At 53.2% G+C, this 19,939-nt stretch overlaps 4 protein-coding genes across 4 annotated transcripts; 3 read left to right on the plus strand and 1 right to left on the minus strand.

Moving 5' to 3' along the window:
* Positions 1 to 230: 230 nt before the first annotated feature.
* On the plus strand, positions 231 to 1,508 carry J7T54_008477 (uncharacterized protein; the record flags this gene model as incomplete). The annotated part of the gene is made up of 2 exons (XM_051509888.1): positions 231 to 299; positions 366 to 1,508. The coding sequence occupies 2 exons, from the start codon at positions 231 to 233 to the stop codon at positions 1,506 to 1,508; spliced, it is 1,212 nt and encodes a 403-aa protein (XP_051359155.1).
* A 1,566-nt stretch (positions 1,509 to 3,074) lies between these two features.
* J7T54_008478 (uncharacterized protein) lies at positions 3,075 to 3,440 on the minus strand (the record flags this gene model as incomplete). Its single annotated transcript, XM_051509889.1, has 2 exons — positions 3,075 to 3,143; positions 3,204 to 3,440. 2 exons carry the CDS (start codon positions 3,438 to 3,440, stop codon positions 3,075 to 3,077), a joined length of 306 nt encoding a protein of 101 aa, XP_051359156.1.
* A 2,052-nt stretch (positions 3,441 to 5,492) lies between these two features.
* Positions 5,493 to 6,660, plus strand: J7T54_008479 (Glutaminyl-peptide cyclotransferase-like protein; the record flags this gene model as incomplete). Its single annotated transcript, XM_051509891.1, has 2 exons — positions 5,493 to 6,115; positions 6,183 to 6,660. The coding sequence occupies 2 exons, from the start codon at positions 5,493 to 5,495 to the stop codon at positions 6,658 to 6,660; spliced, it is 1,101 nt and encodes a 366-aa protein (XP_051359157.1).
* Positions 6,661 to 8,514: 1,854 nt separating this feature from the next.
* Positions 8,515 to 19,079, plus strand: J7T54_008480 (NACHT domain protein; the record flags this gene model as incomplete). The annotated part of the gene is made up of 8 exons (XM_051509892.1): positions 8,515 to 8,976; positions 9,036 to 9,375; positions 9,430 to 9,705; positions 9,764 to 14,875; positions 15,570 to 15,854; positions 15,902 to 17,176; positions 17,822 to 18,106; positions 18,898 to 19,079. The coding sequence occupies 8 exons, from the start codon at positions 8,515 to 8,517 to the stop codon at positions 19,077 to 19,079; spliced, it is 8,217 nt and encodes a 2,738-aa protein (XP_051359158.1).
* Between the last annotated feature and the right edge of the window lie 860 nt (positions 19,080 to 19,939).

The following is a 19,939-nucleotide window of genomic DNA, read 5'->3' on the forward strand; positions in this document are numbered from 1 at the left end:
CGTGAAGCGACCCTAGCGTGCCTACCGATCCGACGGTCTGGAGTCGTTGGGCCAATAGTTGAGGGCATTCGGCGCGGCGCGGCAATGCTGGCAATCAGGGCCCACGGCCCCCAAGGGTCCATACTGCGATAAGCCGAGTCATATTAAGGATACAGCGCTCTGCAGCAAGTGATGAATGCAAGACCACTTCAGCCTCTGGGATAGCTCGCGAAGCAGAAGGCGCAATGACAATGGACAAACCTGTGCTAATTATTGGCGCGGGCGTTTGCGGCTTGACTTTGGCTCAGGCCCTGCAAAGGGTGAGTTCTGCCCCAGGTGTACAATTGCACATGCTTCGAGAATCAATTAGGCTGACAATCACCCAGTCCGGCATTCCCTTTGAGGTTTTTGAGCGCGATGAGCACGTTTCCTCACGGGGCCAAGGTTGGGCGATAACTCTGCACTGGGCACTCCCATATCTCAAAAAGATGTTTTCCGAGCAGACGATGACGGACATTGATTCCGTGCAGGTGGATCCTGATGCGGACCGCGACGGCCAAGGCAAATTTGTCTTTATCAATCTCAAAACTCTCGAACCTCGTTTTCGAATCCCGCCGAGCCAGCGACGGAGGGTCAGTCGAGAAAAATTACGACGCGTCCTGCTGCATGGCGTATCACACAAAGTGAACTGGAACAAATCGCTGTCCAGCATATCGCAGACACCAGATGGAGTGGTGGCAACCTTTGAGGATGGTAGCCAATTTGAAGGAAGCATAGTCGTGGGAGCGGATGGAACGAATTCGAAAACACGCAAAATTCTCGTCCCAGACAATCATAAAAACATCAGACTGCCGGTCAAGTTCGTGGGATCGGCTGTGAAGATGACCAGCAGCCAGGTGCAGCCGCTCCGTGCCGTGGATCCTCTCTTGTTCCAAGGCTGTCACCCCGAGACAAAAGACTTTCTTTGGGTGAGCATGCTCGACACTCCCGGCGTCAATGGCACCAAGGACACTGAGGAGGAGTTGTATCAAGTGCAAATCAATCTCTCGTGGCTGACACATCCTGGGGATGACGACACCAAATTGAGCGATGCGGCACGGTTAGCTGATATGAAGCGCCGTGCACAGAGATTCCATCCTGTGCTGCGCGATGCCGTGCAGTCTATACCCGAGGAATCGCAAGTGCTTGAGATTGTCCTTCAGGACTGGCCCTGCTACGACTGGAACAATCGAGGTGGCAGAGTTACCCTGATTGGCGATGCTGCGCACGCAATGACAATGTATCGTGGAGAGGCAGCGAACCACGGCATGCTAGATGCTTGCAGACTCTGGGAGACTCTGGAAGGAGTGTACAGTCGAGAGGTTGATTTACGAAAGGAGATTGATGGGTTCGAGGCGGAGATGAGGGAGAGAACTCAAGCGGCCGTGCTCCTGAGCCGACAGGCCTGCTATGATGCACATGACTGGGCAGGACTCAATGAGAACTCGGCTGTCCTTAAGAAGCGAGCTATATATGAAGCTCGCACTTGATTGGAAATGAACGATAAACAAAGCGTTGACTTGGAAAGCTTGTGCAATGACAACAAACATAACATGTCATGACCGCCTGTTTTTGATTGTGCTAAGGGCTGACTTGAGATTCTTTAACGGGATATGAAGTCTGATGGGATGAAACTACCTATATAACTAACTCTATGAACTCTTTCCAATGCCACTGAGTGCTGTACAGCACGTACGTAACTGCATTCCTTGGATGAAACAGTCATGGTGTAGGGTAGGGAAGGCCGGTACGCGTTTCCACGTTAGAGTGCGCGGCACACGACAGAATAAGCAAATGCCCGGCTATATGGTGCCTTGAGTGACCTGGATTTAATTCCTAAATCCTCAAGTTGCAACCGTCATGGTACTCCTTCCATATTCAATACTGGGTGACGCTACCTGCCGTCTGACCGTGCGTCACATGGGCGTAGGGTAGGCATATCGTTACTTACCAGTCGCGCTCCAGCCTCATACGCCTGGTTGACCTTTACCTGATCAAACGCGTCGCATTTTCTTCTACTGCCGCCGTATGTAAGCAGCGATGAGCTCCGCCGCAAATTTTCCCAGTTTGCGCGAGCGCTGCATCTTCTCCCAGATCACGATCACCTGAATCTTGTTGCCGATTCAGTGTATATCGATGTTTATAGGATTGGGTTAATCTCATGACTTGAAGCGATCGAAGGGTTTAGCATATCACTGAATCACCCCCCTAAACCCACGACAGATACTAGCTACGCTACATCCGCTGTGCCGGACCGGAAGCCTCTGCTTTCGAAACCGGTGTCTCAGAAGACTAAACCCAAATCGTACGCGAATGCGCCGAATTTTCCACTGGTGGCATGTTCCGCTGTGGCGACGGCTGTGTCGTCGTCCAGATAGAGGACAGACCCCTTGCTCCTGACCCTGGGGCCCAGGCTACCCAGCAAGACGTCCCTGAGTGAAGGAGCAAGATCGAACGTTGAGAAATCGTTTCTGGTTCAGATGAGAGACAAACATGCTTAACTGTCGATTGCTACAACTGCAGTGAGGGCGGTGTTGTGGACAATCCGACGGTGGTTCCGGATGAAAGCAGTGCGTAGCAAAAAAGGCCTGAACATCTATCTTTGCAATTCCCTAAATCTTCTCAACTATGGCCAATTGATATTCCTCATATTATCCTCTCGCTATTATATTACGTATGGCTGCGACAAGGCTCAGAAGTCGGCAGCTGCGATGGCCACCCCATCAACAAGATCAAGTCATGCCATTTTTCTCTGCTTCCTTTGTCACTCCGTCTCTTCATTTGTAAGTTGTAATTGTTTGATGACTCATGCCTAGTCAACCTCAGGTCTTTTTCTCACATAATCTCAAGTGGCAATAGAGATTTGTGACACAAAACCATCATGACTAAGGCATACACCATAAGACTTGAAGTTGTTGGCCAAAGTTTTACTGTATTTCAAACGAGTGTCGTTCTAATCGTATACGTAGCGATTCCACATCCCCTTCGTCTGAGACATAGTGCCCCTACTACTTCGGATCCGAAACAGTTCTCTTCACATCCTCGTGACTTGGCGTTTAGCAGTTGTAGCAGGTGCAGATGTTGTTGCTGGCGCAGTAACCGCCGCAACCAGTCTGGAAGATGCACTTGAGTTTGGTTAGCATGAGGGTGCCTACATTCTCTACCAGGTGAGGGAATCAACATACCGAGGCGTAGCAAGCCTGATCGCCTAGGAAGGTGCAGGTGGTACCGCCGGGCTGGCGCTTCTCAACCTCGGCCTCGGCAGCCTGGGCGGCCTCTACCTTGTCGAGGGCCTCCTGAAAGTAGGTGTGCAGCCGGTCGAGATCGGGGGACTCGGGAAGGACGGTGTCAGGGGCAGGAGCGGCGCTGGAGAGAGCGGCGGAGGCGAGGAAGGCGGTGACAGTGGCGGCGAAGAACTTCATTTTGATGATTTGCTTGAGGGTGTTTGGATCTTAGGGAGGTGGTGAAAGTATTGTGGGTTGTGAGTGTGTTGAGCAGAAAACAGACTGGTCAGACGGGAGGGCACCGGGGTTTATATACTTGTTGGATAACACGTTCAAGTGTCTTCTGTGGTATAAGAGGAGCTTGTGGGGTTGAACGACTGCTTGGAGGCATCAATGGCCAAGGCGTTCGGATACCTTCCCTGGTGGCGATCGCAATGTCGACGTGGATCCACTGCCATGTTTCGAGGAGCGTGGTTGAACGGACCTGGCGTACTTGCAAGTTAGAGCCTTTGCTCTGAAGCTTCTTTCCCACATCGGGAGAGATTCTGACGAACGCTCTGCCAATATTGACCTATCCTCGGTACGATTCTGGGCTCTACGGTACTGCACTATCCTGGGATGAGGAGGTTCGGGCAGACTGATCAGTCAAAGAGAAGCCTGTACTTGACGCCGGACTGCACAGAAAGTCGACTCAACTTAGGTAGAGTAGAGCTCTCGTCTGGGGGACAAGAAGGAGCTATCGTCATAGCGCAACGCACAAGGCCGCGTCACCTGGTCGCCGAGCGGCCTGAAGGGACTGACCTGCCGGGCTTGGAAAGGGGACGGAGGTAGACGAAGTGGACAGTGTTCTCGCAGTCGTGGCACCAATTCGGCTGAGAGTGCGAAGAGATTGGGAGCAGACTGGTGCAGATGGACTGAATAGCGCAGGGATACTCGCAACGATTACGTTGGAAACACGGCAGCATGCAGATCATTCAGCAGTGCTACGGGGTATTCTCCGAGAGCGGCAATAGCAAATTCGTAAGTTGCAGAGCAGATCAACCCACGATGGTGCACCATTGTCCTATCATAATGCCACAAGACTTCACGGGCTCGTCGGGAGCTCCACGGCCGCGATGGTCCGAGACTATGTCCTAGCGCCGGAGGTGATGTGATGCGCCTACAAGCGATCGGCCAGAAACAAGAGCAGCCGGTCCTGGAGGCTGAAACACGAGGATCATGATATGAATTTAGAAGGTAGACACAAAATCTCTGACTCGGTGGCTTGCGGGGAACGCAGTACCGGAGCTTGGCAGCGGCAATGGCCGTCTACAGTGTACACCAACCCCACTCCCACCTCGCTTCGGACGGTACGTGTACCTGTACCGCATGCCAAGCGCATGCAAGAGAGAGATCCGCCGGCTTTTTAAGGTTGAATAGGACTTGTCGATTGGTTGGCTGGATACGCACTGCAGAGGCCACATCACCCTCGCACTGCAGTCCCGTCGTGGAAAAGATCTTCTCGTCCATCTGCACGTGGCTACAGGCCCCCGGGGCATTGGACTGGCCTGGCCACCCGCCAACCCTAGACCAGACGACACGCCATGTTTGGTGCGTCGGCACAATCGCTTCAATGGTACTCCTCAGACATTGGGACTTGAGCCAAGAGGGCCGACTGCCAGGGCGTTTTAGCCCAGCCACGTACATGCTGAGAAACTTGCCGGGCGAGAGCTGCCAGGTGGAGCCAAGGGGATACAGCGTGGAGGCCCCTGTCTAGTTAGGCTCTGGCGATCAACCGTAACCCTACATATAGTATATCTGTTCCGCTGCGGGGCGATCGGCGGTTCAGAGATTCTTAGGGCTCTCCGGAACAGGGGTTTGAGTAGGCCTGCCGAGAGGAAAGCCACCACCAATGTTCCGATATTGCGTGCAAGGGCACTCTACGCATGCGAGACACGACGCCACCTCATCACACGCTACCCGACTATGTACAGGAAATCACCATGGTTTGTCCGAAAGTGTGCCTGAGCAAGTTCTTGAGACTCGGGGTGGAGAAAGAGTCCACAGTGAAACACGTCAAGTTTATCAACGATTGCACGATGAAGTTACAAACTGGTCTTCCTCCGTATCGCGATGGGCCTCGTGGCGCTAAGCCCGGCTCGAGCTGTTGCCCAGAATATTCTCCCCCTCCCGTTTCCTTTATCCGCCAGAACATAACAAGGGCAAGGAAGAAGTCTACCCAGTAATTGTCTCCTCTGGGAAGCTGCAACAATGTATCCCCGAATGTCCTCGCTCTTGGTCGCGCTCCCCTTCCTATCACGGGTGTCACCCACACCCTCCCCTGCCGACACACTCACCAACCATGACCTTCGCAATATCCCCTCCCCAGGTGACGATTTTGACGTCGAGACGGGCTCACTCCTCGCACCGATCCTCGTCCCCCGCGGCCCCGGCACAGAGGGATCTCACAAGGTCCAGCGTCATCTTGTCGACTTCTTCACCGCCAATCTCCCATCATGGGTAATTTCGAGTGAGAACAGCACAAGCAGGACGCCAGCGACCGGAGAGCGGGAGGTGCCGTTCTCAAACTGGATCTTTCGGCGCGACCCGCCCTGGGCGGATGTGGGGAGCGTCACACGTCTCACGTTCGCTGCGCACTTTGATAGTCTGATGGAGCCCCAAGGTTTCGTCGGGGCGGTCGACAGCGCGGCATCGTGTGCTATGCTGTTGCATCTTGCGAGGAGCATCGATGCGGCGCTGGGTGCCAAGTGGGCGGCCATGGAGGAGAATGGCGTCGACACCTTGAGGGATACCCAAGGTGTGCAAATCATCTTTTTTGATGGCGAGGAGGCGTTTGCCGAGTGGTCCGACGCCGACTCATTATACGGGTCAAGGTACGCTCCCGCTCAGCAAGTCTATCAAGAATCAGAGGATCTACATTTCAGGGCTGACAAGATCCAGGTCACTGGCCAAAGAGTGGGAATCCACAAAGTACGGCGTGCTGTCGTTGTACCGATCCCCCCTCCAAGCCATCGACATCTTCGTTCTCCTTGATCTGCTCGGCGCGCCGTCCCCCAGCGTCCCCTCGTACTACCTGCCTACACACTGGGCATACCAGAAGATGGCTGCCCTCGAGCGCCGTATGCGCGCCCTCTCCCTGCTCGAGTCGTCCCCACGGCGCCCCTTTCTTCCCGATAGCAAAAGGGACGCTACCTCGTTTGCAAGGGGCTTTCTCATTGAGGATGACCACATGCCCTTTATGCGGCGGGGCGTGGACGTGCTGCATGTGATGCCAAATATGTACCCCCGGGTGTGGCACACAATGGAAGACAATGGGGAGCACCTTGACCTTGACACGTGTAGGGACTGGAGCCGAATTGTGACTGCTTTTGCTATGGAATGGCTCGGGTTGGGAGAGTATCTACCGGGGCGTGTGTAGAATATATAACACTAACAAAGAACATCATAAGGGAAGGTGGCCTGAATGGAGTCTGCTACACGTCAATTGTGTACACTAACCTAGATATATGCCCTGGACGAGTATGAAAGGTGAAGCTCGGTGCGACCCTTTGGGCTCTGTAGACTACCTCCGACATACTCGTCTCTTCGATCAGCATCTGCAGGCCAATGGCCCATACCTAATCGTGTGACCGGCACAGGAGCTCTTATCGCCTTAAAAGCCTCTGATTAACAAACGGGCCTGATCGGCGGTAGGCGGGTTCGATTTGGCTGCTGAAATTTGTTACTTTGGTGGGGTTGTCACAGCTGATTTGTGGACATGTTTCCGGTTGCATTGACGCTAAGGCCAATCTTGACTGCAACTTGGCGTGCAAAAGAAAACACACTGTGATCGGGATCCTCGGCAACAAGAACACAATGGACCAGTCATTTTGGATGCGGCGTCGAAAGTGCACAACGCAGCTGACTGGTCGGTATTTGTCCAGCCGCGGTGATCCTACATGAGAAGCTGTTGCCGAGCTCCAGCGTCGTCCTGTTGATCCTTCCAGTTGATTGTTCTAAACCGACTGTGGAGATCTGATCTGCCCGTCCTCGGTGATGTAACATTCCGCTAAAAAATTGGAAATGGCGAGGGCCCACTTACCGCTGTCAACGGACGGGTCGATGATACAGCTCTTGTCGTGCGCCGATCACTTGCCGTTTCGGGGCCATAGGAGGCCATCTAAATGTGGCCCTTGTGCAGCCAGAAACTCAAATGAGACCTGTCAAGCCCCAAGGCATATCTGCTGTCCCAGTTTCCCAATAGAATCCTCCATGCTGATCAACAATCGTCAGTCGTATCACATTCCGAGGACACTTTGCCCGTAGAGGGTCAGAGGAGAGACACGACGAAAGGATGTCTCCCGACCATTCCTATTGACGACATAGCTACTAGAGTGGTTGGAATTCTTGGGGCCGTCAGCCGTATCACATTCCAAGGACAATTTATTTTTAGAGGGTCTAAAGTGAGACACGCCGAAGCGTTTCTCCCGATCGTCAAATCGATATCATAGATACTAGAGTGGACGTCACAGACACGGAATCATTGTCTAGAGCGAGCAAAGGCTACCAACGAGCTGTGAATACAACGGGCAGTCTGCGGCCGTGATCTGCCAGCTGTATGGGCGGGGTTTGTCCCCTCAACCACCGACGAGGAAAGTAAAAAGAGCTTAGGCTGAAGCATAAGTGCGAGCTGAAAGAGATCTGTGGAAGGAAACAGTACGCACAATGGCGTTGCGCCGAAGATCACAACGGTAAATGTGAATCATTGGAATGCGAGTCAACATGCTCGAGCAGCTGTTGAAGTCTGTAAAGGCGTATGATCACTATATAACTAGATGGGAGCTGCAGTAGATGAAAGATGTGTTTCCTCTGTCTCTCAACTTGAGCTTCCATCGATCCGATCTACATGCTGCTTGCTGTCCTTGCACAAACTCACCAACAATTACGATTACTGACCTCTGGACGCTCAGAGAGTAAAACTTCTGCTCTCAGATACTGCTGCGCTGTGCCAAACAAGAGCAAACAACCACAACACATTCTTACCCCCGAACCGAGCCACAGCCTCGACCAGCCTTCGAACCGTCACCTGTAACAATACCACAACATCTCCTGAGCCATCAAGGACTTTGGGAACCTAAAGAGAAGAGAGTAACTTTAACATCTCCTTCGACGCTCGCAGGAGGCTCAACTCCCGAAATATCCTCAAGAGTGTCAACTCCAAACAATACGATTATAAAGGCCTCAAACCTCACAAGACATATCTCCAAAAGAGTCACCACCTACCACCACCACGATGCCCGCCCTCGTCTCCCATCGTCACTACTCTTTCGGAGCCCCCCGGTCCCCCAGTTCCCGCCGCCAATCCAGCCACCTCGAGCACCACCAGACCCTCTCCAATGGCGGCATGGCCCAGTCTATCTCCTCCCTCAAGATGACACCGAGACGATTCAGCAAGCGGCCCGCCACCAACATCACCAACGTGGTCTCCACCATCAAGAGCCGCAGCAATGATGAGCTGGGCCCCGGTGTGTCGCCCCAGATCTTCGGTACTTCGTACTCCTCTATGTTGGAATGGTTCAGCACTCAGCGCATGGCTCTTCTTCCTCCCGAGGGGAGTGATTATGATAAGGTGTTGGCTTGGGCGCATCTTTTCGTGGAGAGGTTAAACTCGTTTGATCTTGCCATCGAAGAATTTGCAGGCGACAGTTATCTTGCGACCCAACTAGCGTATGGCTATTGTGCTATGCTTCTCGAGGTATGCTTGTCTCCCCGCGCTTAGCACTCCGCAACTCTTATACTGACGAGCTGTTCTAGCTTGGACAAGAGAACGCTTCCGCACTCACCATATCCTTCGGTTTCTTCCACAGCGTATCCATGCCATTCCTCAACCTTCTCGAACGAGCAGAACTCTTCAACGCCAACCACGAGATTCGCGAGCAGCTAGTCCTCGCTCTCGGGGATCTCGTCAGCCTCGTTGCCAGCATCTCTACCCACTTCCACAAGGCCGTCCATGGCTTGCACGGATCCTCTGTTTCAATTGACATCTATCGCGTGTTCTCGAATCAGATTGACACGTTCCGGCAGCGCTGTGAGAAGGTCTCTGTGTTGCTGTGGGGGCAGCAGCTGCTCAAGGAGAATGTGCCTCCCGGTAAAGGTAAAGTCCCCTGAACTCGACTTCATCGGACTATGCTAACATTGGCGCTCGCAGTGGATGAAATCGGCCTGATAAAATCATGGCTCTCCCCTGACGATGCCGTGGTCGCTCGAGTCGCAGACAGTGCCTCTCATCTCGCCCACGACCGTCAGGAGCTGACCTGCCTGTGGATGGGGCCAAGACTGACTCGATTCTTGTCCAGCCCGGCAAAGACCCTTTCTCTAGCAGGTAAGCCTGGGTCGGGCAAGACGGTGTTGGCCTCGGTCGTCGTTGATCATCTACAACACCCCATTGGTGGCGTATTTTACAGCACTTTGTACATCCCTATCAGTAAGTTCTTGAACTGTTGTATCTGTGATCTGAGAGCAACACTAACGGCATTAATCAGATGCCAGGATCCCAGCTGGAACAACTTCCCATGCCATCGCTAGCACAATCCTCTTCCAGCTGCTCGGCAAGCGTATCGGCAACGTCCAACTCTACCAGATGCTGAGTGACGCCTATAAGCGCAGCAAACTGATCACCAGCGCTGCCGAGTACGACGGGCTCCTTTGGAATACCGTCGAGGCAGCGCTCGGGGTCTCCGTCCAAGGTGCCAGCGAGCTCGTCATTGTCGTCGACGGCCTCGATGAGTCATCTTGTGGCGAGAAGACCCTCATGAACAACCTGGTGTCAGTGACCCGCGATGCTCCTAATGTGAAGCTCATCACCTTCGGCGCGGAGAATTCTGCGCCGTCTTCGCAGCATGAGTGTGTCCAGATCAGCAATGACCTTGTCTTTGACGACATCTCTGCAATTGTTCGCAGCAACTTGATGCTGAAGGGGGCGTTTTCTGGGCTCAATGAGATGGCGCAGGAGACACTTGTCACCCGACTCGTTGACGCTGCCAATGGGTCGTTTGTCTGGTCCAAACTGATCACCAAAATTGTTCGCGAAGAGTCTAAGCCGGAGGGGCTGAAGAACGCTGTCGAGACCATCGTCTCCTCGAAACCGTCGATAACGGATCTCGTGTCCCAAGTCGTATCTACTTCGTCTACCACTGTAGAAGCCAAACACATGCTCTTGTGGCTGGCTACAGTGGAGCGTCCTCTTCATGTACAGGAGCTTGCCGCTCTTCTCTCGATCCACGTGGACAAAGTCTCTGTCTCTGACGACGAGGTTGACACTCTGCAAGTCCTTAAGCCCATCAAGGCCTTGGTCTTCCTTGAAGATGAACTCGTGTACCTCCGCCATGCTGTCATCCGCCAGTCAGTGCAGGAGCTCTTCTCCAAAGGCGCCCTGATCCCCAATCTCAAAGACCGTCACGCCGATCTCGTCACCAGACTCTTGGTCTACACCAGGACAGTCTCGCTCCAACAGCGTGACGTGTCCCTTTCTTCAATGGAGCAGGCAGATACCACTGCTCTGGTACATAGGCATATTCTTCTCGACTTTGCCTTGAGGTATTGGCCTCTGCACCTCCGCAACACATCCGTCTTCCTAAAAGATGGCTCTCGTGGTGTTTCCAAAGATATCAGCAAGATTATCCCCACGAGCATTGCCGTGGTGCAACTTCAGCACTCGCTTTGGGAACATTCGCTCCCAACGCCTCTTCTGTTTACCTATAGCACCATGGCCTCAGATGTTCTTCGTGAAACCCTGACGCCCAAGCACGCAGCTCCCCTCCAAAGCACCATCCTCGTGGCTCAACTGCTTCGCCAGATTGGTAGACCTGCAGATGCTACGCCCCTAATCTACCAGGCTGCGCTGACGAGCCACTCTCTCTTGACCACCGAGAGCGTTGTGACCATGCAGCTCATGCGTCTCTTCCTGGAGCTGACTTCCGATCAAGTCACACCATCGAAGACAGATATCATGGTAAAGAGAGAGAAATGTCTCCTCTTACTTGTGGAATGCTACAAGATCCACTACGGTTCGTCTTCGGAAAGTGTCATCACCATCTGGAGGCAACTGGCAGAGCACTATCACCTGATCAAGGAAGTTCAGCAGGCTCATGAAATTGAGGGTGCAATTCAGAGCGTCGCCCACGCTGATGCTGCGCATCACGAAGCCAACGGCACCACTGGAAGCTTGGCTGTGAAGCTACGGGCTCCCAAGGATCAAGGCCCGTACTCTCGTCAGACTTTGATCCTCGACACGGAGTATGATGACGAGGTCGACTCGACCTCGGGTTTCAACTTCGGACGTTCCCTGGAGATGGTGCACAAGTACATCTCGCAGGAGCATTACGAGGCCGCTGAGTGTGTTTACGTCCAGCTTTGGCAACAGGCCATCATCGAGTGTCAATACTCGGCCTCCTCCCACTCCCAAGTGCAAAGCCTGAGTGCCACGCTCGAGTACAGCAAGTTCCTCCATTCCCGCGGGCGTACTGATCAGGCTGCATCCATCCTGACCAGCTTCTGGCAGGACTTCCACAACGGCACATTGCACAACGAGGCCTCCCTTCTCCATCTTCGAGATATTGCCTACTTTTTCAAGAGCGTGAAGCTACCTTTGCAAGCTATCGCTGTATTCAAGAAGTGCGCATGGTACTATGAATCCACCAACAACACCCAGTCTTCCGTCTACAAGGATTTACGTGTTAGCATCGAGAAGATCATCAGGGAGGTTCTGGAGAGCAGCACTTCCTTCATCCCTGCCTCCTCTGAATCAACTCTGGAGAAGATGATCATCGAAAGAGCGCATTCCGTCCTTGTTGATCAGGTTGTATTTGATGCCGCTGAGAGTCTCAACAAGAGATACGAGGCGCATCAATTCTGGCGTAATTCCACACGTCTTCTGAAGGGTGTCCTCCAGGGTGTATGGCCTTCCTTATTCTCCTCCTCCATGGAGGACGTCGTCCTACCTACGAAGCTCGCTGAGCAGTGTGTCAAGCTTGCGCAGCATCTCAGCCAATGCTACCGCTTCCGACGTCGTCCTTCCAAGGAGAAGGACATATACGTCCGCATCTACCGTGCTCTCCGATCCGAACGCAAGGTTGAAGATCCGCTGCGCAAGGACGTCACATCAGGCCTTCTTCAATGCTATGAGGCCAACTCGAACACAGAACTAGTTATCAGCACACATGAAGAGCTTCTGAACGACTACACACAGTTTTACGGTCCAGAACATGCCACCGTTATCAGGCAGCTCTGGACACTGGCGAATCTGACTCGTCCCCAGCCCGTGTCCATCGAGTATTACCAGCAGATCATCCGCATCCTCAACAAGGGCAATGGCTCGAAGCCTTGTCACCCTGATGCCTTTGAGCCACTTGTCATCGTCGCTACAGACATGTGGACCCAGAGCCGCTACATGGATGCCGCCAACTTCTACGCGATTCTCTTTACCACGTTCCTTGAGCAGGAGAAGTTGAGCCCCAATTTGAAGGATGCTAGCTTCGTCCGTGAGATATTCGAGCGCTACACACACTGTCTTCGTGTGCTGCGCACCGACTTCAGCACCTTGCATGGCATTACGACGTCTTACAGAACCAAGTGCAAAGCCGTTTTCGGCTCATCCGCCACTGTCACTGTCCTGGCTACTTTGGCCCTTGCCAGAATTTGTCAGGAGTCGAAGCGCTACGAGAAAGACGCCATTACCCTGTACAAGGAGCTTCTCAAGACGGAATCTCATGCAGTCAACCACAACGAGATATCCGCCATTTTGGAGACCTTGTACGAGGATCAGGCCACCCTCGTCGCCAACGCCAAAATGGAGGACCTCTCGTCTGATGAGGCCCAGAAGGCTGAGCAACGCCTCAGAGGGCGCATGACTTCTACTAGAAAGACGTACGGCTGGGCTCATGAGGAGTCGCTTACGCAGTTGACGCAAATGGTAACCTTGCTCGTCATCCGCAATGAGACCAATGCCGCATTGTCTGAGCTGAACGAAGCAACATCTCAGATCCTGTCGTCAACCACCTCCGCGACAGCCTTGTTCAGCGCTGCTTCGTCGATTGCTTCAGCCTACCTCGCCGTCGGCCAGAAGCACAAAGCCCTGGAGCTCACCGACGATATCTACCGTCAGATTATCCTGCGAGACAGCAGCAACTCCAGCAAACTCAACTTTGACTTGTCTGGCAAAATCCAGTCTAGTCTCATCTTCTTGGCGGAGATGAGACACTCTTTGACTCATCAAAGCTCAAGTGTCACTGAAATTCTCTCGACATTGACGACCGAGATTACATACTTTGAGGATTTTGAGAGATTGACCAAGGCCAAGGACAGCAGCCTGCACTCCGTTCTTGTGTCGGCCACCCGTCTCTACCACTTCCTGCTATCACACGACAAGGAAGCTGCGCAGCGAGTTCTGACGGAGCTGAAAAACTACTTCATCAGAACGGAGGGGAAGCGCATCCAATGCACAGACCCTGGGCAAGTCCATGAGTTCGTCTTCACTCTGATTGAGTATTTCAGGGTGTATCAGGTGCAGGACTTGACACGCTCCGTCGGCATTGCCAGCAACGAGCGTGTCATCCAGCTACTCAAGGACCACAAGTTCGACGCTGCTATCAACCTGGCCACCGTCGCCTTCAAGTACATCTCTGCTCAAAGCAGCTACTGCACACCTAAGGTGGTCAAGTTTGTTTTCATGCTGGGCATGAACATCTCTGGATGTGGCCATATCACTCAAACCAAGCAGGCTGTGCACGAGAAACTCCTGGCTACGTCGGCAACTCTGTTGCAGGACGCTCTTCGCGTTACCAGTGACCTGAAGCTCGACCTTGCCCTTATGGAGTCTGACAGCCTCAACAGGCTGATCGGTGTGTTGGGCGAGCAGCAAGCCCACGATACTCTGTCCTGGCTGCTCGGCATCCTCTGGAACAGCCGCGATGTCCATCAAAAATGGGAGCCGAGCGCCACACTGGCCTTGGGTCGTCGCTACATCATGGCGCGCTATCTCGTCGGCGACACATCTGCCGCCGTGCGCCTCGCTGAAGATATTGTATACAACGTCCGTCGCGTCCACGGCCCCCGTCACCACACAACTCTCGACATGTCCGCGCTCCTTGCACAGATCTACACTGGTATTGGACAGAAGTACCAGGCGCACAAGGATGGAGTGGAGCTCGCAAAGCGATATTACAAGAAGAGCAGCGCCACGCACGAGAACATTCTACGTGCCTTCACAGACATGGACCTTGACGCTACTCTCGACGGATCTATGAGTCTAGACGGACACTCCCTCGACCTAGATCTCCACGACGACCTCGAGAGCAGTGTGAGTCCCGAGGAGGCTGTCCGCAAGCACTTCAAACTCCTCAAACTGGCTGTGCAGCGCCTGGGCGAGTGGCCAAAGGATTATACGGAGTACGAGCGTCTGAATGCGGACTTGTACCGCGAGTTCCCAGTCGCGCTCAACGGTGTTGAGGGAGTTGAGAAGTGGGATCTGAAGAAGATGGGCGATGGTAAGGCGGAGAGTGATGAGGATTTAGTGGATGGTCATGTTAGTGACTGGGCTTTGTTTGAGACGGAGCAGTGGTTTGAGGCTGGTGTTGATGAGGCGAACGGGGTGAATGGTGAGGAGGAGTTGTAGATTGATCAGCGGCCCCAGACTCCGGGCATGGGGCGGGGGGTGATGAGGGTCCAGCCCGCTGCCGCTTTTGCCGGCTAGACGCCCGTCGGCCCCGCATCTCATTCGGAGCTTAAGGCCTGAAATTCCACCAATACAGTGTAAACATTTTGGCATATCCCTAAGAACCCCTCGAAGACGGAATTGATGTTTGTCGTTGCTTGCTTTGAAAGGAATGTCCGTCTGCTAAGTCGACTCATTCTCAACAAATGTCATGCAGCTGTAGATGGCGTATGACACTGTGGCTCGCGATAAATGCGACTGCTCTTGGGGTTGTGTATTACCACGTCTAATGAGCTGGACCAGCGAGGGGCGGTCTGCACTATTACCCAGGTCCCTGCAATTTTACAAGTCTTGCAAGAACATCGAGGCACATACCCGACTTTTGATCCGGAACATCAAGAGCTAGTCCGCTGCGACGCGACAGTGACCTACGGCACTGGCACTTGGCGATCGCGAACGAGGTGCTCCACTTGGTCGCCCCGATGGCAAGCAAAAGGGAACTGAAGTGTGCCCTTTACGGTTATGCGGCTCCCTGGGCATGCGGCCCATCCCGTCTGTGCTAACTTCACCCCGAAACACCGGGGCATACGTGTACGCGGCGGACTCTTGGGACAGGGGTTTGCGAGCAAGACGTAAAGCCAAGCGGGCTGCTGTCTGCCCGCAAGAAGTTCAAGCGCAGATCAGCTTCCTCGACCTCTTCCATCGCGAGATTAGACGCTCTGGCCATAGCGAAATTGTGAGCTCACGCGAACAGCTCAATATGGGCAAGAAATTGGCAAATTGGTACTTCGCCCTGGTGGCGGCCCTTTGCATGGTGTTATACGGTTACGATGCATCGGTCTTCAACTCTGTGCAAGGCTCGGACAATTGGTTCAAATGGATGAACGTTGACAAAGACAAGGACACACAGATGCTCGGGTTGAGTGAGTCTGCCCTATCCAGGTGGCTGAATTCCTATTGACATGTCTAGTCAACACTAGTTACACGATCGGTGCCATCGTCGCCGGCTTCTTTCTCGGGGGGCCCTTGGCTGATTATCTCGGTCGAAGATGGGGTATGTGGGCTGGTTGCTTTCTCACCATCGTTGCAACCTTCATGCAAGCCTTCACTCCCCATCACAAAATTGGTGTCTTCATCGCCGGTCGTGTCATCATTGGCATCGGGCAAGGTCTCGCCCTGACTGCTGCACCGGTGTACATTAACGAGATTGCCCCGGCTGAAATCCGTGGAAGGATCATGACGATCTGGCAGATGAACTACTCGGTTGGTAGTTTTATTGCTTACTGGGTCAACTACGCCTGCTCGACTCGTCGCGAGAAGCTTGGTCAGTGGGACTGGAAAATGGTGGTTATGTTCCAGATCCTCATGCCCGCCCTGGTTTGCATCGCTCTACCTTTTATCCCTGAGACGGCGCGCTGGCACATCAAAAAGAACGATAACATCGACGCGGCTCGCGCTTCCCTTGCTCGTATGCGAGGCACCGAGCAGGAGGTCGAGGAGGAGCTTCTCGCCATTCGCAGTGCGGTGGAGTACGAGAAGGAGGCAATCTCGAGCACATCATACGCTGCCTTGTTCCGCGACCCTTCTGTCCGCAAGCGTCTCATTCTCGCCTTTATCCTCAATATTGGCCAGCAGCTCACCGGGCAGGGCACTCTTAACTCGTACTCCACGAGTATCTATCGCCAGATCTGGAACAATCCCGAAACAATTAATCTCATCAATGCCCTCAACGCCACGTTTGGAATCCTCTTCACTTTGAATGCCATGTGGACCTCGGACCGGTACGGGCGTCGCTGGCTGCTCATCGTCGGTGCCATTGGCATGGGCGTTTGCATGTTGGTCGTGTCGCTTGTCGGCCTCAAAACCCCGACAGTCTACATCAAGGAGAGCCCCGACGGCGTCAAGTCGGAGCCGGTTGGCATTGGAATCGTCTTCCTCCTGTTTCTTTTCGCCTTCTTCTACAAGCCTTCATGGGGTGCGACCGTGTGGATGTGGACAGCTGAAGTCTTCTCCATGAACATCCGCGCGCAGGCGGTTGGCATGTCATCACAAATGCAGAACGTCGCCAATACCATCTTTCAGCAATTTTTTCCCGAGTTCCTCGCCAATGAAGGCCTGAAATGCCTCTTCTTCTTCATGTCAGTCAACTTCTGTCTCGCCGCCTTCGTCTGGTTCTTGATCCCCGAGACGAAGCAGGTGCCTCTGGAGGAAATAGACGTCCTGTTTGGCGGAGCTTCTCACTCTGGTAAGGGTGGTGATATTCTTGGTGAAAAGGTGGCGGATCCTTCTACGATTAAGCATACTGCAGAGGGTACCGCTCTCCATGCAGCAACTACTGAGAATCAAACGGTTTGAAGATGTGGCAATCTGGTTTAGGCACCTGCTTTGGATGTTCAGGCAATGAAGGATCAATTCCAGCGCGCAGATAGCGAATTTTTTTTTTTTTTTTTGTCGCTGTGAAGTGTTTCTATTGCATCTCCTGGATGATGATCGGCGTTGCGGCAGCATTAGCCAACGAACTTGGCCTGTTCGATGGCGAAGATGGCGCCAAAGTCAACGAGAACGCAAAGTCAAAGTACGAGAAAAGGCTCCAGCATCGAAGTGTACCTCTGGCCATCATGCTGCACATATAAAAAGAGCAGTTTGCGACCAGACTTGCGCCCAATTTTATTACGTCCGAGCACATTGTCCACAGTGTAACAGCGTCTGTGTCGCTTCAAAGCGTCGCTTATTTCACTCTTGGAGAAAAAGTTTGCCAACGTCAGCAATGTCCCCTGTCAAATATCAGATGTACTTGCGATTGAACTACAGCATGTCAAAGTCTTGGCCAATTCCCTCGGTCTACAAGCTATTGTGGAAAGACGGCTAGCAAGTGCTGACACAGACCAAGGCCAAAACTCCATCGAACTCAGTCTGACAAACTACGGGTTTCTTACGGCTGTTGCTGATAGCTCCTTGCGCACCCTGGATATTGCCATTGATATGCACCAGCGCAACGCTTTACGTTTTGCTCCTGCATCGACATTTGTGCTTATAACGACAGCTTCCGTATTTCCGCTGAAGGGACTGGGCCTTAGTGTCAATATCATCAAACTCAATTCTTCTTTGGAAATTCTTTCTAAGGCCGTCGCAGCGCTGCGTATCAGTAGGCCGGGTGAATTCATCTGGGGGCACGGTACGCGTCCTTGTTCGAGGTACACATGGAGCGCCTGCGTTTGAGCTTCCTACCAGCGGCGCGGCTCCCAGAATTCGTCGCCAGGCATAATGGGATGCCCCAAGACACGCAACAGGGATTCATTGACTGGCCGTAGGACTTTGGGCCATCGCAATTGGGAGGAGACAGCGGCGTGTTTGGTGGTAGCTGGCTCGCTTTACCTTTCAATTCATCGTTGCTTCCATTCATCCCCGATGAGTGCCAGGGCTTTCAGGGCCTTGGAGCCCACTCACTAGACTTGATCTGAAGCCTCGTTTCGAAGTAGTAGCTGAATCCAAAAACGGATGGGAAAACCAGGATCTGCTCGTACCCCAATCTTCCGACATTTTCCAGCCGAGAGTGATAGCGTAGTTCGGCCTTTAATCACGAGGACCCATGGAAACTAGTAATAATGAAAACATTGCAACCGAGCCTGCTTCATTGGCTCTATGACTCGTGTGCGTTGCTTGGCCGTCGGCATCCAGAGGTTTCCGATCTCATCCGGCACGGCATAGTGACGACCCGTCGGGTGGGCTCCAAACTCACATCTCCGCAGATTACGACTCTATTAATGAACTTTGCTGTCTGGTCCACGAGGGAAAGCTCAACCTGGGTTCTTCTAGGGTACACTGTGCACCGTGGATGGGAGCAAAGGATTGGTTCTCTCCTTGCTGGTTATAACAATAGCCTTCGACGTCCACTTCGATCGTATTCCGGGCAGCACCTTCCATACTCAATTTCCCAACACAGAAATAACATATTCACTGCACGAGTGAGCGGCAAAGACCGAGCGCTTGCGTCTACTGATGTGGCCAACTCCGAGAAGGCCCGCCTCGAGGAGCTAGAGAATGGCCTCGATGCCAACTTCAACAACGACGCCAAGTGGCCCGCCAGGTTAGATGGCACGAAGAAGCTTATCCGCAAGCTCGAGTGGATAATTCTACCGGCCCTCTGAATCATGTACTGGCTCAACTACCTGGATCAGAACGCCATCACTGTGGCTCGACTCGAGATTCTCCAAGACGACCTTGGTATCACTTCGACAGAATACCAAACTTGTGCATCGATCCTATTTTTTGGATACATTCTGGGCCAGGTTACATGCAGTTTGTCTAAACTAGTGACGGATTCACCGCCCACACTAACACCAGATAGATATGCTTATGACCCGAATCCGACCGGCCTGTTTCATAGGGGGAGCCATGGCCCTATGGGCCGTTGACAGCACCCTCACCGTCATTGCACACGATTTCAAAGGCATCCTTTTCACACAATCTTCCCTCGGCGTCGTGGAGGCACCTTTCTACCCAGGCGCCCTGTACGTCCTGTCAGTGGCTTATGAAAGGCATGAGGTTGCCGTTCGTATCTCCATTCTGTTGACAGCCAATAACTGCGGCACTGCGTTTGCAGGTTTCATCGCTATCGGCGTCTTCGAGATGAGCGGCGTCGCTGGCCTTGCCGGCTGGTGGTGGCTGTTTATTATCCAGGGCATCGCCACTTTTGTCCTGTCATTCATGTGCATTTTTGTGCTGTCAAGATAGCCACACAACACCTGGTGGCTGGATGAAGATGAGAAAGCAATGGCACACTCTTGTATCGCCGAGGATACGGTTCAGCTCCGCGCCAACACCAGTACCCCAGTACATGGACAAGTCTGCCGGAAACCCTCAAGGATGAGTATCTGTGGATCTTGATTCCCCTGCGGCATCTACATCTGGCTGCCAGCAAATTCAAGAACTGCTTCGCTAACATTGTCGACAACCTTGGGTTCAGTCGTAACGTCACATTGGCGTTGACGTACCAGTGTGCCCACTG

Source organism: Emericellopsis cladophorae (genome assembly GCF_022114955.1).
Source record: "Emericellopsis cladophorae strain MUM 19.33 chromosome Unknown NODE_74_length_81678_cov_111_986887, whole genome shotgun sequence".
NCBI classification, from domain to species: domain Eukaryota; kingdom Fungi; phylum Ascomycota; class Sordariomycetes; order Hypocreales; family Bionectriaceae; genus Emericellopsis; species Emericellopsis cladophorae.